The sequence below is a fragment of the Bemisia tabaci genome, chromosome 6 (genome assembly GCF_918797505.1).
Source record: "Bemisia tabaci chromosome 6, PGI_BMITA_v3".
Lineage (NCBI taxonomy): Eukaryota > Metazoa > Arthropoda > Insecta > Hemiptera > Aleyrodidae > Bemisia > Bemisia tabaci.
Window position 1 is genome coordinate 45,444,070 of NC_092798.1, and position 22,354 is coordinate 45,466,423.

Genomic DNA, 22,354 nt, shown 5'->3' on the forward strand with positions numbered 1-22,354 from the left:
CCTTTATCCACAAAAACTCAAATTGAATAACACAGACTAGAGCACAGCATTATTCCACAATTATTTTAAGGCAAAACATGCATAAAAAAGTCAAACCAAACTGCGGAGTTGGGGCGGTTTGAAGTTTGCAGTTCAAAAACGGAATTTCAAGCAAGTACAATTCACATGGGTCAGTCATACCCATGAATGTGTATTGAGACCCTACAGGGCATTGGCATTGGGAAGTTTAAATACAATTGGTTCCAGAATTATTATTAAAGCAAGACTGGTTCCCAGCAGGCGCGACTTCCTATCATTCAAATGGACCGTTTTCGCAGATTAGTGGATATTAGCGGCTAATTACCACATTTTATCATTCCTGATAGGGTACAAGAAGCAACCCAACAAAGGATTTTGGGGACACTTGTGGACATTTTTTTATCGAGCTTTCTTAACATTTTTTTGGACGTTTTTTTAAAGCAAGTTTTGGAGGTGGTTTTGGTCCTCCTAAAAATATGCCAATGCACATTAATGCTATACCAACATGTTCCTTAAAGGGAGGAGAATAAGCATGTTTAATTGAAATTTTGATTCATCTGCCACAGAACTCATGCAAAAGCGAAATAAAACCTTGAGAATCAGACGGCAAATTTGATACCACCTGCAATGTCAGCTTTAGGCAACCCGCATGTCAAAGCGGAAGGGTTCAAAGACCCTTGAATCATGGATACATTCATTATGGAAGCTCAACTACTAGAAAACCAAGAAAAAAAATTTAAAATCCGATTTTTTTTTCTTCGCCCATGACCGACCTCAACCATTGACTCGATCCACCGTGAGCCGGTGCGAAACGGAGTCAGTGTGGTCAGTGCCAAGGCGTAATTGCGAGAGTGATCGAATATCGATATTTCCCCGTTAGAAGCTATGGTAAAGAATCGATAGTTAAGGCGATCGTTGCGATCACTCTATCCATCAATCTTTTTGCATAGGTTAAATCAATCGATATATCGCAAAGCACGCCACCCCACTGAACGGAGTACATACAGGGTGTTCCAAAAGTGCTCGGGGGGGGGGGGGGGGGGGCAAATTTTTTTTTCCAACGGCAACCCCTATCTTGTGATACCTCATTCGAAAGAACATAAAAAACTAAGAATTTTGGCGCAAACCGCAGATCTATATCTCAATTTTTGACCGAGTATTGAGTAAAAATTTCAGAAATCACTTCGAACTAATTTAAGGGGGGGGGGGGGGGGGTTCGGACCCCCAAATACGTCAATTCAAAGGTCATTCAATTTTCCCGCGAAATTAGCCAATTTCCCCTAGATTTGCCTCCATATTATCTCAGTAAGGTCAAATCAGTTCAAAGTTGGCAAGTCCCCAATTTCGGGAAGAGTTCAAAAAAACGAAATTTAAACGGTCAAATTTAATCACCTTAAATTTCGTTTTTTTAACTCTTCCCGGAATTTGGGGACTTACCAACTTAATGTTGAACTGATTTTGACCTTACTGAGATAATGTGGAGGCAAATCTAGGGGAAATTGGCTAATTTCGCGGGAAAATTGAATGACCTTTGAATTGACGTATTTGGGGGTCCGAACCCCCCCCCCCCCCCCCTTAAAATTAGTTCGAAGTGATTTCTGCAATTTTTACTTAAAAGCGAACACAATTTGGTAAATTTTCCCGTTTTATTTTTTTCTTTACGATAATTTGAACCGGACTTATGATTTTTTGAAAATAGGTCAAATTTGACCTTTGACCTATCATAATAACTCGGTCAAAAATTAAGATATTGATCTGCGGTTTGCGCCAAAATTCTTAGTTTTTTATGTTCTTTCGAATGAGGTATCACAAGATAGGGTTTGCCGTTTGAAAAAAAAAAAAAAATTGCCAATCAAAATTTTGACCCCCCAAAAAGATGGTCCCCTTTGAGAGTTTCATTTTTCTATCTCGAACCGTTCAAAAGTTAGAAGGGGCTGGATGTTTGGAGCACCCTGTAGACATACGACTGAAAAGCCATAGGCCGTAGGTTCACTGAGCACGCAAATCGTCAATACGATCAATCAGTCATTTTTCATTTGTACATTTTTTCTCCTCTATTCCTCGTCCAACTGACTGAAACTATCATTAATGCGCTTTTGAATTATTCTTTCTTCGGAGGCAAAATTTTTCGGGAAATTATTGATATTTTTGGGTTTTGACAATCCCGAAAGTTGAAGACAAGGAATCGGAACTGCCGAGATGGCACGTGTACATCGGCTGCGCTAATGCTCTGATATGATATCAGTAGCCCCCGTTTTGATAAGACGTCAAGAGTCTGAAGAAACCTGTGGAATGCTAATCGATCCGATATCCAGTCATACAAACTTACTTATATATCTGTTGAATCTTTCTGTGGGTCTGATAGCTGGATAACCAGGTATGTATTTTACAAGTTATGAAGAAGCAGAAGAATCCAAGTCAGTGATAGGTCTCAAATTTACTTTTCTTATCTGTGTCGATCTTTGCTAAACTACTGGATACATATGGTCAAGTGATGATAAAATTGTTTCTCTCGAGTAGAAGTTTCAATCTGCTTCTCAAGCTAGCAAAGTCTAAGGAGCATATCTGTCGTTTAGCTCATCCATCATCCGTTCTCAGATGATTTTTAATAAGTATTAGTCCTTGAAAAGAAGGGAATCTCGCATAGCTCTGCTCTCTGCAGCAAGTGTTTGTATTTATTCTTCAAATCTTTATCGTATGAGGCTACATTTGCGTATTATTTTCTAACGGGTTGTCTCTCCAATTGTTTTTAGATAGCCCCAGTCATCATGTCTGAAGACAGGAGCCCAAGGGTGTCGGTCTTGTGGTTTCGCCATGGTTTGAGAATTCATGATAATCCTGCTCTACTGCGGGCTCTCGAGGATACAGACATCTTTTATCCTGTATTTATTTTTGATGGAGAAAGTGCTGGTAAGTAATTCTGAACAGCACATATGTACTCACAATTTTCCCTAGGTCACTTCCAGCATCATTTATTTTAGTTCATCGCCACTCTGAAGGTTAGGGGAACTTCGCCCCAACAAGAGAGGATGCATCTATTAGAGGGTCAACAGAGTTGCTACCTTGATGGATGGGGTTACTCTGCCCTAATGTTGAAAGGAGATAAGTTTTACTTTATAATTCCTTGGAGTGCTGTAATCTATTAGCTGAAGGGGATCATCTTCTAATGGACGAGGGGAAGGGAGCTCCAAGCGTTGCCTACGAGAATGGAGAGGCCGTAACGAGTCAGTTTTGTGACGTCAAGCTAGTAGATATTTACCAAAAACAACTAGCATCTCCAGGTCATCGGTGCTTTGATGAGTGAGGCAATCGCTGCGTGGACCAATCAGAGTGGCCCTCGACGGCCAAACTTGTGTGAGCGGCACGTTTGAATCTGAGTGGAGTAATGATTTTTGGTATCAAGCTTTTCATTTCCTCGATTAGCAGACAATGTCATAAATGGATTAGTTAGTTTTCTGGAGTGAAATTTTATCCTCTTTCGAAAAGGTTTGTATGAATTTTTGCATCAGATCAACCCCCGAGAAGATATCGGCACGAAAGGAAAACGTGTCAGGCGCTCTCCCATAAGAACCCATGTTAAACCGCGGCCGAGTTTCATCTACTAGCGTGACGTCACAAGAACGTAGTTACGGCCTCTCCATTCTTGTAGGCAACGCTCCAAGATCTATACAGGGTCAGTAATTAGAACCCTGATGAACCTAAGAGAAATGTACACTCTTGGAAGAAAGGTGATTTGCCCCAATAGACGTTATTAGTGACGGCGTCATCATAGGGATTCTCCATTGTATCAAATTGGATCCAAACAGTAACCGTGGCATAACCTCTTTCAATGCTAAGTACCAATGTGAAAAAATCGATATATATCGCTTTTCTGAGACGTGCCACTAACAGCGTCTATGCGTCAGGGAGATTCCTTATGGATGAGAGAATCCATGTCAAATGCGTCTTAATTGTTGAGAGGGGCCCTTTTGCCAAAAAATTACAATCAAGGTTGATCAGTTGATCAATATTCAGCAATTAATGCAAAAATCAACTAAATTTTATTTTTTGAATTAAGATTCTTTTTAAATATACACGGAAAAAATTAAACTGCTGATTTAACAATTCAACTGCCAAAAAAAGTGACTGCAATATTTCAACGTAGATTTCACAACAAAAAAATGCTACTTTAACCACTATTGTAAGTTAATTTAACCATGGGGGTGGTTAAAGTAGCATTTTTATGTTGTAAAATCTTCATTGAAACATTGCAGTCACTCTTTTTAGCAATCGAATTGTTAAATCAGCAATTTAATGTTTTCAGTGTATGTATATGTTTAGCAGATATAGTATATTTTTGTTCGTATTTCTTTGAATCAGGCACCAAAACCTTCAGTCACAATCAAATGAAGTTTTTGTTAGAGTCTCTAGTTGCGTCTCTCAATATAGTATAATAGTAAGAGTAACTCATAATAGTAGAGTCTCTCAATTTGCAAAAAAATCACAACTAGCATTAATCAGTTGATCAACATTCAACAATCAATTAAAAAATAAACTAAATTTTATTTTTTGAATCAAGATTCTTGTTAAATATATGTTTATGTTTAGCAAATATAGTATATTTTTGTATGTATTTCTTTGAATCAGGCACCAAACTCATTAGTTACAATCGAATGAAGTTTTTGTTAGAGTCTCTAGAAGATCTGGACAATCAGTTTCGAGCCAAAGGAGGAAAGCTCTACGTCTTCTTCGGGTCACCAATTGAAATTTTTGCTAAATTCAAAGCCCATCTCAATTTCTACAAACTGACTTTTGAGCAGGTAATACAACTATCTTAATTAGGCAATCCTTCAGAAGTTAGTTCGGATTTAAAACATTCAACATAATTTAAAACATTTTAGGTGTGCGCTATGTGGCTTATTATCCGTGTTTATCCTATGCCTGCACTCAGGTTTCAGTTTTTTTTCAAGCACAAAATCAGATGTGTAAAGCAGTGATGCTAGAGGTGTAACAACATGAGGTCCGTCACTCTTACTCACTGGTTCTTATAAATAATACATTTTGTTTTATCTTTCAAAGTATATTTTGAAATACCTTATGTCAGCCTTTTATTTTTCTGATCTGGATTGTTCGTCTCTTTCAATCAGGATTGTGAGCCTATTTGGCAAGCAAGAGACAGTTCTGTGAAAAAATTATGCGACGATTTGGATATCATTTGGGATGAAAGTATCTCGCACACATTGTGGGACCCCAGAGAAATAATTGACACAAACGGAGGTTCACCACCATTAACGTACTCTATGTTTCTTGTAAGTATTATTTTACATTTTAATTTGCTTCTCTGAGCTTTTTATGAATAATTTGAACCCTAGTCGTAGAATTATTGTTACCAGAAGGGCGACTGGTAGTTTCTCCTGTAAGATCGTGCTTAGTCACTTTTTTGCAGCAGACTTCCGCTTAATTCCCCGCAAAACTTGAAACGGTAGAGAGATGCAGGGTGAGAGCGGCCGCACTTGGATGCAATTCCCTGCGAAAGTTGAAATGGGTGAGCAGAGGTCGCTGGGACCTCAAGCAGTGGAACAAAGTTGGGTGACTGCTGCCCTTCTGATAGCTATTATTCATAGAGTACATAGAGTTATAGTGTAAGTGGGAGAGCTGGCGCCACTTTTTAGCATTTTCCAGGTCCCAAATTTAAAGACTCCTGTGTGACGCAGGGTTGCTTTTTCGATACATGAGTGATTGTTTGCGATACACAGGTACCCGGCCATCTGACGTAAACAAAGAAGAAAGGAATTAACACGTATTCCACACCGCCATTTTAGATCGAACGTCTATCGAAAAAGTGACTGAAGCTTGGTGGTTACCGGGCTCGGAACTCGTCGAGCAGAACATGGCGCCAGCTCTCCTATTAACATTTCGACTCTATGTACTCTATGCTATTATTCTATGCCCAACCTCTCCACACTAGGACCTAAATGTAGTGTGATTTGAAGTTTGATGTCAACATAATCATGGTACTGCTCACCGATGCATTGGTTGGAATAACGGTGATATTTGGTAATGGATGAAATGAAAAATAAGAAAAAAATGGTTGCAAAAGTTTTTCTCTAACGGCACGTACAGGTAACAGCAAATGAATCTATGGCACCATTGGGAATGCACACATCCAATTTCATGGAACAGCCGTTCAAAGTTTTATTGGTCATAAAAAAACTCAATTTTTTGCAAACTTTGAAATTCCGGTGCGACCAAATGACATAAAATTTTGGGGAATATTTTTTTTTTTCAATTTGAACTTATAGCGTACCAAGTTTGAACATGATCCAAGAGGTCAAGGTTCAAAACCTCGTTGAGTTGACATGGAATTACTCAATGGAGAAGTATGAAAAGTCCCTCAAACCCCTGAAATTTTTTTTTATAGTTTATGACAGGCCTTGTTTTGAAGGAACTAGAGTAGGGAGGTGAAACATAGGGTTGAGTCTTTACCTCAAAAATATTTCTTGTGGTCTAAGGCCGTTGTGAACTCAGAAATTAGATCACAGAAATTTTACCTTTGGACAGTTACCTCATGAAATGTTTTTAAGTGATTCCATTGTTTTATTTTCTACTATTTGGAAAGATTCAAAGGGCATTCAAGGCATTGATAAAACAAATCTCTGTCTTTTTATTTTTTTAGGTGAATCATTTGAAAAATTTAAGTTTTTCACCTTTTAAATTCTCACCTGTTTTTTGATTTTACAGCACACTGTGTCTGTGATTGGGCCCCCACCGAGACCGGTTGAGGATCCTTGTTGGGATGGAATAAAGTTTGGTGTGCTACCAGAGAGTTTGAAGCGTGAACTTGATGTGAGTCTTTGTTTTATCTTATTTAAGTGTATAACAATTTGCTGGTTGATTGAAGAGTGGAATCAAAAAGGGGTCAACATGTGAAACCTTTTATCATTAGACCATTCAAATCACCTCAGGATTCTCCATTCATTCATCTCACAATCCACAGATGATGCAGCTGGCCGATTGACAGATAATACTACTAGTACCTGTATGAAAAAACAGAAGAAGGAGAACAAATAGGAACATCTGTTATACCCATAACTCTTGATTAACAGTAGAATCATACTGGAACTGCTGTAGTCTCTTAACCGGTTAAATGGATATCTTTGGATCAATCTAGATTTAAAAAAAAAGTCCAGATCCAAAATATGAATTGTGCATTCAGCAGCCTGATTGTTAAAATTTTGTGTTTGTCGGGACGACAAAGATGACATAGGTTTAAAGGCAGAGCGTGATTGGTCGGCTATGTCTTGTCGCTGCCTTGTCGTGCCTTTGTCAGGTGGAATGGACAACATACTGTCGGAAACATAAGAGGTGCCATTAGCTTGTTGTCAGTTCAACCCGACATAGGCATGACAAAGCAGCGATAAGACATAGCCGACCAATCACGCTCCGCCGTTTGACCTATGTCATCTATGTCGCCCCAACAAACAAAAAATTTTAACAATCAGGCTGCAGTTCTTAAAACCAATGTATAGGTAGCACTTGTCAATTTCAATATTAATATGCCAAGGTTTTTGCATTCTAGTATTTGGTTACCCCTAATGAAGCTCTCTAAAATTTAGGCTGTTTCCCTAAAGATTTTCCGAAAATTTCAGCTCTATTTAAAATGCTGGTCAGAATGTAGCTGATAAGTCAATTTAGGTAACTATCCATCCAAAGTCAGGAACCATGTCTGTTTTAAAATGTATTTTCCTTGATGCTTCTTTCTCGACCAGACAATTTTATAAAATCTAATTTTGTTTAGGTCAGAGACAAGATTCCTGTTCCAGCCGATTTTAACCTCAAACCGGAATTGAAGCAGTCGGAATACACTATTGAATGGTTCGGCGGGGAAAATCAAGCTCTGTCCAATTTGCGGAAGAGAATTGCTGTGGAGGAGAAAGCTTTTCGACAAGGATTTTGTCAACCGAACCAAACTCAGCCGGATTTGCTTGGTCCCCCAACAAGTCAGTCTGCAGCATTAAGATATGGATGCTTGTCTGTTCGGAAGTATGTACACACTCCGATTTTCCCTACATTCAAGAACCTACTTGAAACCTAGACTTTTCATTTCTCTTCCTGAAATTTACAATTTAGTTGTTCTAAGATAACAGTGTTTCTTCTATTTGGTTCTTCATTATGCGGGGATTGAAGTTTGCAAATTGTAAAATTTGCATAGATGTACAAAGAAAAATAGTCCCTTCAATGTCTTCATTATTTTGATACAGAAAAATAGTGGAAGGTCTCCTCCATTCAAAATTAAAACATAAGCAGTGTTCGAAACCCACAGGTACCCTTGAGCCAAATGTGCCGAAGAAATTGGTCATGGCGCCTAAAAAATGAAGGCTCTGCACCATCGTGGCCCCTAAAAGTTGCCCCCCCCCCCCCACCTGGTAAAAAAAATCCTAGTTTTTCTGTTTGGTGATTTTTCGAAATTTCCTTCAAGTAACAGCTACTAGTTCTGTAACTAAAACATGTTGCGTCTAACTTGTCACTAAATGCGCCGTGATACATAGGCAAAAAGTCAATTTGGCCCCCAAAATCGAGCTTGATGCGCCACATGACTCCTGAAACTCCAAAGTGAGTTTCGAACACTGAACATAAGGAACTGACTGCACAAGTTGTGGATAAATTTAAACGAAAATGATAAACGAAAAGACTGCTGTTAAAGTTTGGCGATGCTGGTGCCAGTCCCAGGAAACATTTATTTCAAACACTTGTAACATTATTGTTATTGCAAAGTTTGGCTCAAAACTCAGATCTATTATTCTTGTTGCGTTGTTTAGCATCAAATCACTAACGCTTTTTAAAGCATTTTAGCGTGTTTTTCAAGGAGGTTCAGGAGATCTGGACAGCTTTGGTGTTGTATAATTTTGAAAAGTACGATAATTGTCTCCCCACAAGTTCTCCAACAACTTCATAATCAGATTCAGCACGATTCATCATTTTACTTCTTAAAAAAATTATACTCTCACTGTCCTCCTTCTGGTTAGTGAAGGAAACCATTCACAGGGTTGACACAGTCAGGGAATACCAGGAAATGTCAGGGCAAATTTGTTATATCACTTTAATTTGCTCTCTAGAATAGGTTTGAGGTTTCGAACAACAAATGTCTGAAAACTATTTTCGATTATGTCTTCTTAAGGAATTTTACCCTAATGTGTCAGGGAAATCAGGGAATTTCATTTTCTAAATTCTGTGGCAACCCTGCATTCAACTCATCAAATATGAAATTTTTTCCTCCAAGGTTTTTCTGGGCTCTTCATGACACATTCAGCGATGTTCACAACATGCCATCCAACTCCAACATCACAAGTCAACTTATCTGGAGAGAATATTTCTACACCATGTCTGTTGATAATAAGTACTATGCAGAAATGGCACGGAACCCTGTTTGTCTGAACATCCCATGGTCATCAGTGAAAGACGAGACAGCTAAGGCCAATCTCAAGGCATGGGAAGATGGAAAAACTGGCTACCCATTCATTGATGCCTTAATGCGACAATTAAAGCAGGTAATTTGAACGCTCCCTCTAGGTAGATAATTTTTTGCCCTTTGGTAGTAGCTCGCACATAGTTTTGTAGTAGTTTACTCTGTGCTTGAGACAATTGAAAAGCTTGTTTTGTAACAAGTCAAACTGAAGAAACGAAAACCAGATTTCTGAAAAACGGAAAAACTGAATCCAGCCGACAACTTTTAGCGAATGGAAAGTTTTTTGAGGCATTTTGTTCAGTTTCCAAAGAGAACCCTATTGCAAAAAATTTAAAACATTTTGTCTCTTTCATCATAAATAGTATGAACTTTTTAAACCTAGGCTCTCTCGATAGGCTCTATCCGAAACAAATTGAACTCGTACCTATCGTATCAAAATAAAAGGAAAAAATAAAATTGAAAGGTGCGTATGAATCTAAAAATAAATTTTCTGCCATAAAATTAAATTTTCGTTTTGTCTGAGTTGGGCAGTTTTGGAAGTAAAGGCTCTCAATCATTAGACTTCACCTCGATTGTGTTACAAGTTTACCCGATGAAAGTTAAGAAATTTTGAAGGGAGCGGCAGCCAGGCATTTGAGGCGCCTCATGAGGTTATGCTGTACAGCATCGACTCGTAGCTTCAGCATCAATGCCGTATGCCCAGGTAGCGGCCGTTCGGGCATACGGCTCGGAGCCTGATGCGCTCAACCTGCCGGCCGCCGGCTTCGGGCATTGAAGCCCGATGCTGGAGAGCCGACCGAGCCAGCCTCAAGCGCTGATGCTGAGGTTTGATGCTGGCTCAGGGACCAACATGGGCCTCAGCCTCTGAGGCCGGACCGTCGGCTTGCGGCCCGATACGGCCTCAATTTTCGGACCCGCCACCCAGCTTAATTACCGACGGGGCTGTCCCAGAAGACCGCGACCCTCGGACTCGGCGATGAATTCGCGGAACACCCCTTTGTCTTGGCGGCGGCCCACGCCTCGCCGAGAAGTTCTAAGAAGTGGACGCCGAGGAAGGGTGTTAGCCGACCGGCAGCCGGGCCCGGGGCGCTGGCGTCCGACGCGTCCGCTAATTGAAGCCGCTAATTTTGATGCTGGACTCAGCATCAAAACTGATGCAGCATCAGAAAAGGAGCCGGGAGTCGGCTTCACCAGGTGAAGCCGCCTCAACGGCATATGCGCTCCCCCGGCGCACTGATCGAAGCGTCATGAAAGTCCGCGCCGGGCCTCCGCCTCGCGCGCCGATGCGGCTCCGTTTATGATGCTCCCTCAAACCTCAGCTCTAAATCCCTGGCGGCAGCTTTATTTTTTTTTATATACAGTGTTAATCTTAATCCAATATATACCATACTGTATTTATATGAAGGCCTAGAAACCTATTTAAATTATTAAATTATTTATAGGAGGGTTGGATTCATCACATCGGACGTAATGCTGTCTCAAGTTTCTTAACTCGAGGAGATCTTTGGATATCCTGGGAAGAAGGTCTTCGCCATTTTTTACGCTACCTACTGGATGCTGATTGGTCTGTTTGCGCTGGGAATTGGATGTGGGTCTCAAGCTCTGCTTTTGAAAAGTTGTTGGATTGCAATTTTTGTATCTGTCCAGTTAATTATGGTCGACGACTTGATCCATACGGAGAGTTTGTCAAGTGAGTACCTCTGATAGGATTAATAGAAGTACCTTAGCTGTTATTGCAACTCTCGAAATATTGAGAACATCCTTACTACCCTATAAATTGTTCTGTCTCCTTTGGCTTTTGACACAAAAACAATTATTCTGTTTTAAAACAAAGCATTAGTTGTGACTTCTTGTAATCATCGTTTCTCTCTTTTTAAGTAATCAGCCGAGAAACAGAAAGTTGCATGTTCTCATCAATTTTCTTTTAATATTCATTCTACCTTCTCCACTAGATTTTTTAAAATAGACTTCATAGTTTTTCTAAAGAAAGTTATAATAACTTAAAAAATTCAAGCTATAATGTAAAAAAAAAAAAAAAAAAAAAAAAAAAAAAAAAAAAAAAAAACTCTTAATTTCCAAAGTTGCTCTTCAACTTTTACTTAGTACTTTATATTTTTATTAAGTACCCATTCATGTACCCATTTTATTTATAGTGCCTATTCATGAGCAAATAATGCTAAGGTACCTTAATTTGATTTACAGGCGTTATGTACCAGAATTGCAGAAAATGCCGGTTGAGTATGTTTATGAGCCGTGGAGGGCACCATTGGAAGTTCAAGAGCATGCAAATTGTGTTATTGGTCGAGACTATCCGAAAAGAATTGTTGATCACAATGTCGTATCTCATGAAAATAAAGAGGTAAGTGAGCGTTTAGTGTCCCAAAGGTGTAACATCATCTGCTATGAAATCTATTTTGCTTTAAATTTGGTGATTGTCATTGATTTGGCTATGAAGAATTGAGCCAAAGATAAAAAAGTTGATTAATTATTCTGAATCCAGGAGAAAAATCTAGTTTTAGCGTAAGAAATCTTGATATAAATGAGAGCAAACATAGGGTTATCAAGAGGAAAGTTTGTGCTGGAAATATGGGAAAGGGAGGGAAATTAGAGGGAATGAAGCAATTGAGAACTCTTCAACATCATGCTCAAGGGAATGCTCCAACTCTATTGCTTGAAATTTTCATAGAATTTTCTGAAGATAACAGAAACTCTTGTAAAATTTTGAAATGTGATGGGAAGTTGGCAACATCACAGCAAGAGATGAGCGGTTTCTGCATTTGGTTATTGATAAGCATGAAATAAACTTAAAATGGGAGTGGCTTGTATACTTTTAACCAAATCTTTGTATCCTTTCTGCTTTGTTTGAGTATTTCTGCAGACATTTTACTTTTTCATAGAACCATTGCAGGAATTTGTTCGAAAATTCGAGTGTCTTTTCTCATCTGTGTCAAGAAGAATCTCTGAAAACTTCAGGCAAATCCAAGCCAAAATTCTCCTTCTACATAATACATTTAATGTAAGTAAAAAATACTGAAACAGTGCAACAAAGATTTGCTCCCTCTCGTGGGAAATGACTGAACAACTGAGTTCATATTCAATACAGGGAGTATTGTATATAATGTTAGTTTTAAACCGAAGCATTAGCTAGAAGTCTAGACAATCTTTTAATTTAAGTACATATTCGTTTTTTTTTTCAGAAAATGAAGGAAATCTGTAAAAGTTTGAAGGTGAGGACACCTCACTGCGCTCCCTCTGATGAATTGGAGATAAGACAATACATGTGGCTTCCAGATTCCTGCACAAGTCACCTTAGCACTTTGAAGTAAATTAATTATCACCTGTCAATTGCATTTGGGTGTGATTCTACTAGATTTCAATTCCTATAAGGAAGAAGAAACATTTTTTGACGCGAAACTCAACTTCAAGTTTAAAAAAAAATTTATATCATACTTAATTGGGTAAGAATTTTTGTGTTTTAATGAATCAGCAAATTACTTTAAGTAACTAGATTGCGTTTGCTGTCAATTACGCTGTTTGTTCATCTAATTTTGGAACAAATATAGTAAGTTTTTAATTTCATCATGTATACGCTCTTAAAATGAGTTTGAAAGAATGACATAAACTATTGCTGCTGGGTATAAGATTATATTTATGTAGGCCATTTTTATTCTAGTTACCATGAAATTCTGAAAATATTCGGAAACATCATAAGAATGGAAGCGGAATGTTTTTCTCTAGTTCATAACAAAGATTAAATTAACTAAAGTAGCTTTTTGTTCTTGTTGAATTTTCGTCTTTATGGAATGAAAGTGCTGCAGTACTGTTTCCTGGAATTGTATTGTCAGCATTTGAAGGTATTTTCTACCTTCTGTATCTTGCAGCAATGTTGACAATGTCAAATTTGCTCTCATATTTTTGTTGTCATGTATTGTGTTCCTCCATCCCTAGATATTTCAAGGTCTGAATTCTAGTCAAAGTACGAATAGTAAAAAGTGATAATTTAGGGTTTTTCAATTCCTGTACCACCAGTTTGGGTGAAGAAGAGACTCAATCGAGTATGCAGTAGTTGGTGATCATACGATCATAGCCATGGTAAGGCAGTGACCTAATTATTAATAGTATTGTCATTATAGAGAGAAAAAACTCTTTGATAGCACATTTTTCCTCTCAAAGTTATGGTGTTTGGAGCAACAATAGTTCCAAGTTATCAACTTTTGAGGCCCAGCGCCAAATAGCATAACTCCAAGAGAGAAAATCTGCTCCTAATGAGCTTTCACCCTCTGTAGTGAGAATATTTTGCGTTATGCAGAGTTGTAACATCACCTTAGGAAGAGAAGTAAAACAAGGGAAGTACATATATTTCTTGACAGTCTTTGAATCAATGTATCTTTACACTATTTTTGAAAAATCAATGAATTGCACCCCTCCAGCATAACTACTTCAGACGTTGCCTTACTTTCTCTGGTGTTTTATTTTCTGAACAGAAATCTAAGCAACGCTGAAACCTAAAGTATATTCTTGGGCGAGCTCTTTGTTAGTATATTCTTCATAATCTAGCTCTAGAAAAAATATCCAGAAAGTTTAAAGACATTAGGTAGTTAAGTTGGCCGTTCAAAAATCAAAAAAGAAACTAGGCAAAGTGAAATGCAGTCAAGGCTGATTTATACGAATTTCGTCCACTTATAGTTTCCATTCGTGTTTACAAGTAAGGAATTTACTACAGATACCATTATCATTAAAAATCAGTGGATACCTCATTTTGAAGGTAAACGTAATGAAAAATTTGACATTGAAGTATTTTTTGTTTTAGCCTTTAACATTTTCTTTGCTCGCAAATGAGATGTTATCTGTTTATTGCTGGCAGTGCAATGATTTTACGTTTTTCCCTCTTATTTGTCCTTTAAATTTAAAATACAAAACCAAGCAAGGGAAGAAAAATCGAATTGTGCATCATTTACCAAACAGAAGATTTTTCCTTTTACAAGCTCCTTTCAATACTTCTACTATCAACTTGATGTTAAAAGTTATGCATCTTCTTTTTTCAAGTTTTTGCAAATGCATACCATTATTCCGAAAGTCGAGGATTAGGTATTACATCATTCTGCAGATGTAGTTAAAGTGCATCTCTCATAAAATAATGTATGTATTTTGTTAAGAAGAGATCATATCTGCTTTGATCCAATGGTTCACTGTCATTTAGAATTGTGATGTTTTAATTTTGTTCTCTTTCCCTATTTTCTTGTTATTTTTCCTTCTAGTTTGATTCTTATTTTTTGTTATTGGTTGTTTTTTTATTCTTATTTACTTATTTGGAAGAATCTGCGCTTCTTGGGAAAATCTATCTCTGCTGCAAGAGATGATAAAGTTGCTGCATTTTTTTTTAATTTTTTGAAATAATCAAATGAAGAAGAGAAAATGTAGGTACCTGTTTAATTGTGATAGTTTCCTAGCTGAATATTAGAGTCTGATATTAGCTAAAAAAAATTGCTCCAAAGTCTTTCATTCCTCTTTCTAGAAATTCCTCTTTCTTTCTTTCTTTCTTTTAATTGTTTGGAAATTTATTGCATAGAATTGTAATGTACTCTATTACGCTTGTCATGAAGTTTTCTTCGTTTGGGACTCGGATAAATTATTTTCCACTTGGAGGTATATCAGTGAAATTAAAAAAAAAAAAAATGTGTATTTCCACTTGCAATTTTACGAATTTTCCATCACGTTTTTTTGTAATCGTTAGTATTTTATAGGAATTTTTTCCTTTTAAAGAGACTCATGTTGACTGAGGAACATTAAAAAAAGTTAAAACTTTCATTTTCACCGAGGGGAGTGGCTTTCATAAGTCTTCTGCTTGGTCTACATTTTTCTATCGACTGAAAAAATCGGGCACCCCAAACTCTATTTCAAAATTAAATTTATGGAATTTTTACACTCTATTTTTCTGCAGTTTTTACTCATTTTAGATTAAGGTAGTTCTAGATGAACAACACAGAGCTTTCAAGACATGCCTTCCAACGATGTGATGTATTAATGTGCGAGCTTAAAAAAAATGTTACCGTAGATACAACGGTGTTAAGTTCAGTCTTTATTTTATGCTGTAGTTTTAAAGTCCATATTTTTAATGGAAAACGGTGATTCCACTTACTATCATTCAATTTTCTGGGAACAAATTAGAAATAAGTCTCGGACTTATTGACCATACTGATCTCACTAGGGGTATCGTAAACATAGATACTATATGTATTTTTATGGATTTATTATATAGTTATTTTTAATTATTTGTAAGTTTTAAAAATGATTTAATTAAATGTAGTTCCATGAATTATTTGATATTTTTCTTTTTTCTACCATCCTTCGCATCTTGCACACTTGAGAAGTTTTTCAGAAAGAGGCCACATAATTATGGATGCGTTTGTTTCTCTGAGTGATACCTACCAGAAGAAGCACGTGCATATCTGAGACCATTGTTAATCGAACTATTCAGATTAGGCATATTGATGAGGAAGCTGCACTTCTCGTTTGCTGTGTTCTCTTAAACCTCCGCTCTCAGTTTACTTATCAAAGGAGAACAAATCGTCACTTATGCTTAAAATTTTCACAGAATATTCTTTACGTAGAGAAGAAAAATCCTGGAAGTTTCCAAAAAATGACCTTGGATATTTTTCTATTTAAAAAAAAGTATGTCAGGAAGTCTGCGACGCAGCAAACGGTGATACAAGTTCCTGCAGTTTCACTGTTGGTACATGAGAAATGACTAAAATCTTACTCTGGAAGCCTTCTCTATTTTATAATTTAACCTGATTACATTGAATCCCTCGGACTGTAAACTGATATAAATAATCGAACCGGAATGTGCATGAAATTAAACTCTTGAATGAAAAGAAACAATAGAGATGAATTCATGTTTATTTAAGAGTCTTTGTTGAAAAATAGGCAAAATTTCGAACAGTAATAAAACAGAACAAACCAATGGTGAATCTAAGGATTTAATAAACAATAATGAGTGTCAAAAGTTTACGAAAAATGCTACTGATGAAGATTCTCCAAAAGAACTTGGGTGCTTCGTTTCAGAGGGTTAGATATAATAAATGATCGTGAGAGATCAACATGAAGTCCAACAATCATGTGATAATAAGTGAGTCATAAACTTTTTCAGGAGTGATGACAGGAGTTGTTTCTCATGGAAAATGGCTCAAAGAGAAGAATGAAATTTAAAATTTACTCTGTGCCTCACAATCTGCGTGTGCAATTTCGCATATTTTTGAGCTTCTTGATTTAAAAAATATACTACAGCAAAGACACGAATGGACACAGGTGCGTTGCTTTGGTTTCTTACAGCGAAATTGGTTGCCGTTATGTGACACAGTTCCTGAAATAAAAACAAACACAAAAATACTCTCTGCTAATTGAATTTACCTTGGAAATCGGGAAAGTGAAGATGTTGAATTAATGACCTTTTGATGTGGTTCTTGATTAAAAAACTGCGAAGCATGGCAGCAGTTTGAGTTTCGCATAAAGTTGTAAAACAGTAGGGACTCATCTAAATCAAATCATGCCTTTGTCATAGTATGCCTTTGAAAGCAGGAGGCTAAAAAATGCGCAAATTTATTGAGTAGATTGTGAAGTAAGGAGGGAATGTCAGACTCGCCAGATGTGTTCATCCTAATTTTAGAGCAATATCTCTCTCAAACTACTCTTATTCTTGCTTCGGAAAAACTTTGTGACAGACCTATTGCAAATATGATAAGTAAGAAAATATTATTTCAAGGATAGAAAATCATGAGAGAAATTGAGAGCACAATCAAAGAGGAGACAAAGTTAATTTGAGGGTTAAGTGAATCCGCAAATGAGAGCTGCGATTTTGAAGATGACGAGTTTTGATTGCTGGATGTTCGTGACTTAACATGATGGTATTCAAACGGTCATTCTAATATAAAAAATTTCGTGTAATATACGAAAGTCTGGTAAACTTGGAGAAACTTGCAGGATGGAGTCTCATTATTCAAAAATGACTTTTTTTTATCATTTGAAATTACAACCTTGAAAGCTGATGTATTTAATGAGGAGTTTAGTATTCGTCCCATTGATCACTTATCCTGAGCATCCACGACAACCACAATGAACACATTCCACAACACGACCCTAAAAAAGAAAAGGCGAGATGAGGATTAGTTCCATAAAAAAGAAACTCTTCATTTTCAACTAAAAAAATCTATGATCTACCCAAGATTCACAGAATTGTTAATGACCTGGGATATGGAAAAATACATATGATGGATTTTTTTAAGGACTTGGCGATGAGGGAAAAATTAGATTTTCTACGAAAAATATCGATGGCCAATTCATATCTCCTTGCAGTGTTTCAAAATTTCGGATCCTATTTTCTTTTTTCGGAGAGAAACAAGCCAACTTTATGGCTTGAAATTTATGTAGAATATATTCTGTCAACAGAGAGGAAAAATCAAAGACATTCTCAAAAAGTTACATTGATTAGTTTTCCAAAGACACATAAAGTAAGACAGGAAGTATGCAACATCGCAAACAGACATGTATGGTTTCGCAATTTGGCCATCAATATGGAAACTCTGAGAATTTGACATCCTTTAGCAACTTGACTGGAGAGATAGAAAATTGATGAGGTGGATTCTGCTACTTTAAGGTGAATCTAGGCTTCGAACTTTGCGATTTGGCCACCACGTCGCGCTGCACAGAATAGCCGTATATATTTGCCAAAATAATAAAAACTGTAGTACTTATTCAAGATTGGGGATGCAGGGGATATAGTAACATACTTGAGGAACCCTCAGTAAAAAAATCTTCTCAAAATTCTCAAAAATAGAGTCGTAACTACTGCGGAAAGTAATTCCCATTGCGGCTATGGGAGAGAGAGAGACAGAACACAAGGAATTCCGTTGCTTGCTCGGCCGCCGCTGCTGAGCTGAAAGTTTCAGCCGTATTTTCTCTGCACTTGCAATTCTAATTGCCAATATTTTTAGCTCAAAAAATCAAACAAAAAATAATCTATATCTTGTGGATCTGCTTTTTGTAATTTGAGGAATACTATTTCAGTAATCATCGAAGGAAAGTGAAATTCTGAGTAATGACTGGTGGGGCTATCTCTAATCTTGAATGATCCCTAATCGAACTCTGGATTCACCTTAGTTAAATGTTTTGGTGCAGTGCGGCCATAAAAAGGTTTGAATGTATAGTCGTATCTCATTAAAGTGTTTTTATGATAACTTTCTTTCGTAAACAACGGTCGTTTTTTCAACCTCAAGCCAGTCGTTTCTTGTAATAGCGTTTTCTGAAATAACATAATTCCAAAAACGTGATTCCTGCATCAATTACGTTATGATGGGATACAGTAAGTGAAAAATTCAAATTTGCACTTTGTTTTTGGATGAAAAAAAACGGGAAAGAGAAAAAGTAACTCATACCTCTTCTAACTTTGCTTTGGGAACTCGGCAAATACAGGCAGTGCCAAAGTTTGTGTCCCTGGTCTGTATGCAACGTAAGCAGCATAAATTCTCATATCCTTGCTTCCTCCATTTGGCTATTAAATTACCGTCTGCAATCTTCTCTTGTAGACAGTAGTCATAGAGTTCTGGAACAAGACAAGACAAAAAATGAAACTATGCAACCTCCTGCAACATGGATTCATTTGGAAGAAATTCACATCAATGTTACTTTGCTTCCGATAAAATGTATCTAACACTCAAGGGTGAGAATGCCTATTTGCCACTCCCTTTTCATTGGAACTGAAATTGGATTTTACTACTCCCAAATTCTAAAAGTTTGTGATGATCTTTTGTTTTTAGCTTATTGCTTTATGAACGTGCATGATATTACTTAGCAAAACATGAAAGGGACAAAAGAGGCACCGATCCCAAAATAATGTCACTTTATCTCCATAACTTTACTGCCATCAAAAATTTGCTAAGACCCTTGACTAAATTTCCTCTTGCAACTATCGTAAAAGTAGAGTTTTTTTTCTTCTTATGTCACTGAAGTTAAAAACAATGGTGCAATTGTATACACGGGTTTCCAAGCTACCTTGCTTCTACTGGCACCACTCTTCACGGCTTTCAACCAACTTTCTCAATTTAATGCAAAAAAGATGAGAGAAAATTTTCTCACGAATGATCTGTCTCTTGAATAAATGATAAATTGTGAATGACTAAACGATCTGCATTGATGAATGGGTCAGTTGCGCTGGTCACAGAATTGTGTTTTGATGCTTGATCTTTGTAGATTATCTAAATATAATAAGATCTGTCCAGACAGCAACTCTCTATGTTCAATATTAACAGAGATTCCACGCTTTGAAAAGTCAGGGTTTTGGCGTCATCCACTTCGGTAGTGACACTCTTGGTTTTTCCCTCTTTTATACAATCCGTGATGCAGAGGGCACAACACAAAACTTCAACAACATTAAACATTAACAAACTCAAGAAACATGCAGATGGATTCGCATTTCAAGGATCTTTTTATCAGGAGATAATGCCCTCAATGCAAAGAGTTTGTCAGTTCACCACAGTTTGTTTACGTTTAATGTTGTTGAAGTTTCGTAATGTGCCTTCTGCATCACTGATTGAACAAAAGAGGAAGAAGCCAAGGGTGTCACTACCATGGTGGATGATGTCAAAAACCCAACTTTTCAAAGCACAATATCTCTGTTAATATTGAAGGTAGGAAGTTGCCGTTTGTACAGATCTTATTATTTTCAGTTAATCCACAAGAATCATAGATCCAAACACGATTCTGTGACCAGCACAACTGACCCACTGGATAATCTTTCAAGTAAACCTAAGAAATCTTCAAATCTTTTAAACCTAACTTTACATTGGGATGTGCATATATAATCCTTTCCTTTCTTTGAAAAAATTTCTACACCTACAAAACTGCCCGGTTGAAATTGGACCAGCAGATGCACTTCAACAAGAGCTGCAGTCACCCATTTTCAAGAACTTTGAGGTAAACGCCTGACTTCTATGCTGCTTTGTACTGTGACAAAACAGTACTTATTGTTGTCTGTAGGTAGTAATATGCTAATGACAAAAAAAAAAGGTCACCTCACCTCTGGAAATAGCTCTCCTGCGGTAGAACAAGTCATATATGTATCGAGATTTTTGATGGTGTATTTTAAAAATTGGCCACAGAGATTCCACTTTCCTTCTGTTTTCATGAGGTTCATTTTCAACTAGAAAATACATCAGAAGACTATAAACTAGCACATTAAAAATAAAAAAATTAAATGTTGGTAGGGTGGAAAAATCGGGGAGTTCTCAGATTCTATTGAAGGTTTAATGTTAATGTTAATATCCTGACCATCAGTGAAGGTTAATTTACACCGAATGGTTCTCCTTCGTTTCTTGTGCTTAGGTGGCCTTCCAGAAGCCACTTTAGTGCCAGTTCATTTTTTTAAAATTAAGTTCATTTTTTGTGTTTCTGCAATAATATTCCTCTTCTTGCGATGATCAGGAGCTGAATATATTTAATTTGAACCAAATTCCATTATATTAACAAGAAATGCATGAGAACAAACTTAGGTATTCCAACAAATTAATAATAAAATGAAATTATCACAGCTTCTAACTAGGGGTGCGGAAAGTTCTAGGCCTTCCCCTATTTATAATTTGCCTTCCCCAAAATTTGCTGTTTGGCTATAATTGCGCCTCTACACTAAACAACACGCTTAACAGCTTCCTTCCCAAAAAGTAGCGTGCTTGAAAGACTTCCAGCATGTAAAACAGAGTGCTTAGAAGTTTCCTCACCCAAAAGCAACGTGCTCAGAAGTCTCCTTCCCTAAAAGCAGCGCGCGTAAAAGTATCTTTCCCACAAGCAGGGTACTTGAAAGACTTCCAGCGAATGAAACAACTTGCTTGTTAGTTTTCTTCCCTGAATGTAGCAAGCTTGAAAGGCATCCAGCACAAATAACAATGCGCTCATCTATTTTTCCCCCAAAAACAAGGGAAAAAAAGTCTACCCCAATTTTTACAAATTTTTACAACCTTTCCCAATTTACACACGAGCGGCCATGCAACCATGATCGGGGGATCGAGAAAATTCTGCACCCCTGCTTAAGGTATAAGATATCCAAAGCACAAGACTTAGAGAGTAGCAATATCTTGCATGTATGAAAGATATTTATGGGAGGGCAACACATACGGCACAACTTATGGCATCTGAAAAAGATTACTTGATGAAAAATAAAATAAAAAGAGTCAGAAGAGATAACGATAAATATAAGGTGTCCCATCCTATAATTCGACTTGTCTTATCGGAAAAAATATCAATAGAAGTATATAAGAAGTGTTCAATCGATTTAATAGAGTTAATTTCAGATTTTTTGTCCTCAGAAAGCTGATGCTTGATATGTCGTACGATAAGTCTAATATCATGGGTCTAAGATAGCGGTACATATTTACCTTCTCGCATTTTCTGTTCCAATTCTTCGAGCGTCGGCTCAATCAATTCCCAACCTTCTGGTGGCGCTTTCTTGCTTCGCCTGACCTTTGGCATGTTAGGTATAAAATTGCTGTTGAGACTGTAGGAGAATCGAGATAATTAAGATTGAGATGCTTTATATTCAGTCCAGGAGACTAAGAATCAACTCGAAGAAAAGCGTATAAGCTTTATGTGTGGAGGTTGTCGACAGCTGAACACAAAAAGGGCAGAGTAAACAGGGAAAAAGATAACTTCTGAGAATTAAATTAGAGATTTTAAAACTTGGAATTGACTGCAAAAATGCATTTGCGCATAAAATTACATTCCAAAAGTGTAGAAAAGTCTTAAGAAATGAAAGTTCCTGAAGTTTCACTGATAACACGTTTGTTTACGATTTCCTAACCGCGACTTCCATCGATCAGCAGCCTGCGATGCATCGTTGATTGCTGA

General features: G+C 37.2%; 2 protein-coding genes across 3 annotated transcripts; one reads left to right on the forward strand and one right to left on the reverse strand.

Annotated features, from left to right (window-relative positions):
* Positions 1 to 2,237: 2,237 nt before the first annotated feature.
* cry (circadian regulator cryptochrome) lies at positions 2,238 to 15,779 on the forward strand. The gene is made up of 10 exons (XM_019059903.2): positions 2,238 to 2,395; positions 2,772 to 2,928; positions 4,645 to 4,817; positions 5,145 to 5,306; positions 6,739 to 6,843; positions 7,796 to 8,040; positions 9,278 to 9,545; positions 10,906 to 11,153; positions 11,666 to 11,822; positions 12,661 to 15,779. Exons 2-10 carry the CDS (start codon positions 2,787 to 2,789, stop codon positions 12,787 to 12,789), a joined length of 1,629 nt encoding a protein of 542 aa, XP_018915448.2. The 5' UTR covers positions 2,238 to 2,395; positions 2,772 to 2,786; the 3' UTR covers positions 12,790 to 15,779.
* Positions 15,780 to 16,332: 553 nt separating this feature from the next.
* On the reverse strand, positions 16,333 to 22,287 carry l(1)10Bb (BUD31-like protein). 2 transcript variants are annotated; one of them, XR_002010129.2, is made up of 5 exons: positions 21,886 to 22,287; positions 20,535 to 20,657; positions 18,895 to 19,061; positions 17,497 to 17,599; positions 16,333 to 16,826 (listed from the first exon to the last, which is right to left on the reverse strand). XR_002010129.2 is itself a non-coding variant. In XM_019059915.2 (4 exons), the coding sequence occupies exons 1-4, from the start codon at positions 21,977 to 21,979 to the stop codon at positions 17,549 to 17,551; spliced, it is 435 nt and encodes a 144-aa protein (XP_018915460.1). In that variant the 5' UTR covers positions 21,980 to 22,286; the 3' UTR covers positions 16,333 to 17,548. The 2 variants fall into 2 exon arrangements, 1 of the variants encoding a protein (XP_018915460.1); XM_019059915.2 differs by having other exon boundaries at positions 16,333 to 17,599; positions 21,886 to 22,286.
* Between the last annotated feature and the right edge of the window lie 67 nt (positions 22,288 to 22,354).

Excerpts from the sequence above, each read along its gene's own strand:
- cry (XM_019059903.2), top strand. The coding sequence starts at position 2,787 with ATGTCTGAAGACAGGAGCCCAAGGGTGTCGGTCTTGTGGTTTCGCCAT. Across the intron at positions 8,041-9,277 it reads GGATGCTTGTCTGTTCGGAA|GTTTTTCTGGGCTCTTCATG; the intron begins GTATGTACACAC and ends TTTTCCTCCAAG. Across the intron at positions 11,154-11,665 it reads CCATACGGAGAGTTTGTCAA|GCGTTATGTACCAGAATTGC; the intron begins GTGAGTACCTCT and ends TTTGATTTACAG.